This window comes from Glycine soja, chromosome 17 (assembly GCF_004193775.1).
Source record: "Glycine soja cultivar W05 chromosome 17, ASM419377v2, whole genome shotgun sequence".
In the NCBI taxonomy this organism is placed as follows: domain Eukaryota; kingdom Viridiplantae; phylum Streptophyta; class Magnoliopsida; order Fabales; family Fabaceae; genus Glycine; species Glycine soja.
Window position 1 is genome coordinate 16422008 of NC_041018.1, and position 2385 is coordinate 16424392.

Here is a 2385-nt window from a genome sequence, read left to right on the forward strand (position 1 = left end):
AACAGACCTTAATCTATTAGATAAAAGCTTAGCTATGACTTTATACATGCAGCCTATCAAGGATATGGGTCTGTAATCATTTAGGGACTGTGGGTGAGACTTTTTGGGAATTAAAGCCACAAAGGAAGCATTGGAGCCTCTAGGAAAGCTTTCATGAGCATAGAACTCATCCACAAATCTTCTAAACTCAGGATTCAACACATCCCAGAATTCCTTAATAAAATTGAAGTTAAGGCCATCAGGCCCAGGACACTTATCCCCTTCACAACTCCACACTGCTTGTTTGATCTCTTTGTCAGAGAATGGGACAATCAACTATTCTCTTTGCCTCTGAGAAATAGATTTGAAGTGAACTCCATCCAAGGTAGGTCTAGAATGCATCTGCTCAGTGAATCTATTATGGAAGAAGTTGGCAGCTTCATTTTTCACTGCATCAGGTTGCTGGATCCACTCCCCATATATAAATATACCTGGAATATTATTATAAGCTCTCCTGAAATTCATGTATTTGTGAAAGTAAGCAGTGTTGTAGTCCCCCTCCTTCAGCCATCTGGCCCTAGATTTTTGTCTCCATAAAGATTCAAAAGCATTAGAGGCATTCCATAACTCCTGCTGAAGTAAAGTTTTGTCCTTAATCTCTTGATCAGTCAGATTTCGATGAGCAGCTAGATCCTCCACTTCATTTAGCTTCTGCTGAATATTAAGGACCTTCTTAGGATTAATATTCCCCTCTGCTTTGCTCCACTGTTTTATAACAGATTTTAAGTTCTTCAACTTATTTTTAAGGGCAATACCACCCCAGCCCCCCTGCTGGTCCTTTTTCCAGGCCTCCCTCACCATTTTTTGGTACCCCTTTTGCTGCAGCCACCAGTCAAACACCCTAAAGGGCTTTGGGCCCCAGTCCACCATATTAGTTTGCAATATAGACGGGCAATGATTTGAGAGGTTCCTTTGAAGGACAATTTGGCAGCTCTCAGGCCAAAGAGATAGCCAATTCTGTGAGACCAAGAATCTATCAAGCCTGCTTTTCACACAGCCATTAGGCCTAATCCAAGTAAAGCTATTCCCATAACATTTAATTTCCTGAAGCTCCATATCATCAATCCACTGATTAAAGGCTACAATGTCATAAGGATCTGCCCTTCTTTGAGATAAGCTGATTCTTTCCTGAGAACTTCTAATGCTATTGAAGTCCCCAAGGAAACACCACATTCCACTAGGATTAGAAGCCTTCAGCTGCCTCAACTCATCCCATAAAGCTTTCTTCCCAACCAGATCACAAGGAGCATAAACATTGACAAATATCAACTTCTGATTATTACTACAACATGTGCCTTCAAGCATTAAGAAGCATCTACCTTTTTCCTTCATTTCTACCACAAAGGTGGAGTTATTCCACATACATAAAAGGCCACCAGCAGCTTGCATAGATGGAAAAAAATCCCAATGACCAGTGGAGTCTCCCCAAATGGCCTGGCAAATACTTTTATTAAAGTTCTCCTTCTTGGTTTCTTGGAGGCAGACAAGATCCACTTTGTGCTTTACAATGAGCCTTCTAACAGCAGCCCACTTGACTCCCCTCCCCAAACCTCTAGAATTATAGGAGAGAATTATCATAATTGCTGAGATTTAATTCCCTTCTCTGCTGCCACCAAATCATCTTTATTCTCCATATCCAGCAGCAGCCCCTTAACCTTGCTATCTTCTTCCTCATAAGACAAGCCCATTTCCTTCAAGATGTCACATTGCAGCTGTATAGGGTCCTCGTATAAAGAAGACAGAGGGTGACCTTTAGAAGCTGGGTTGGAGTCCACGAAAGGTTCCTCAGTCTGCTGGGCCTTGGTATTACTTCTCATCATCTCCTTTGATTTGTCACTCTGCTGGGCCTTGGGATTACTTCCCAAAACTGTTTGATGAAATTGGAAATCAAACCATCCAGGCCAGGACTTTTATCTCCCCCGCAAGCCCAAACTGCAGACTTGATTTCCAGCTCAGTGAATCTATCAACAAGGCTTTCCTTCTGCCTTTGATCAAGGGAAGAGAACTGGATCCCTTCCAAGGTTGGTCTGCAAGGATTCTGCTCTGAGAATCTTTCTTTAAAGTGCTGAAGAACTGCAATCTTGACACTGTTAGGGTCATGGATCCATCCTCCATCAATACACAGACCTTGAAGAGCATTAACCCTCCTTCTATGATTGATGATTCTGTGGAAATTTCTGCATTAATGCAACTCCTTCACCATTCCAGCAATCGGGAGTGATCATAAAATAGAAAAACTAAGATGAATTTAATTTAAATTACTGCTTTGTTATCATTCTTGATGGATGTTCTAGCATTCATGAGTATTGACTTTGGTTTAATGGCTTCCATTTCTTACTATATGAT

At 41.3% G+C, this 2385-nt stretch overlaps 1 protein-coding gene across 1 annotated transcript; it reads right to left on the reverse strand.

Annotated features, from left to right (window-relative positions):
- Positions 1 to 315: 315 nt before the first annotated feature.
- Positions 316 to 1617, reverse strand: LOC114391495. Its single transcript, XM_028352500.1, has one exon. The coding sequence runs from the start codon at positions 1615 to 1617 to the stop codon at positions 316 to 318; it is 1302 nt and encodes a 433-aa protein (XP_028208301.1).
- Between the last annotated feature and the right edge of the window lie 768 nt (positions 1618 to 2385).

What these genes read in the sequence shown, in the direction of transcription:
- LOC114391495 (XM_028352500.1), bottom strand. Translation starts at nt 1,617, where the DNA reads ATGATAATTCTCTCCTATAATTCTAGAGGTTTGGGGAGGGGAGTCAAG.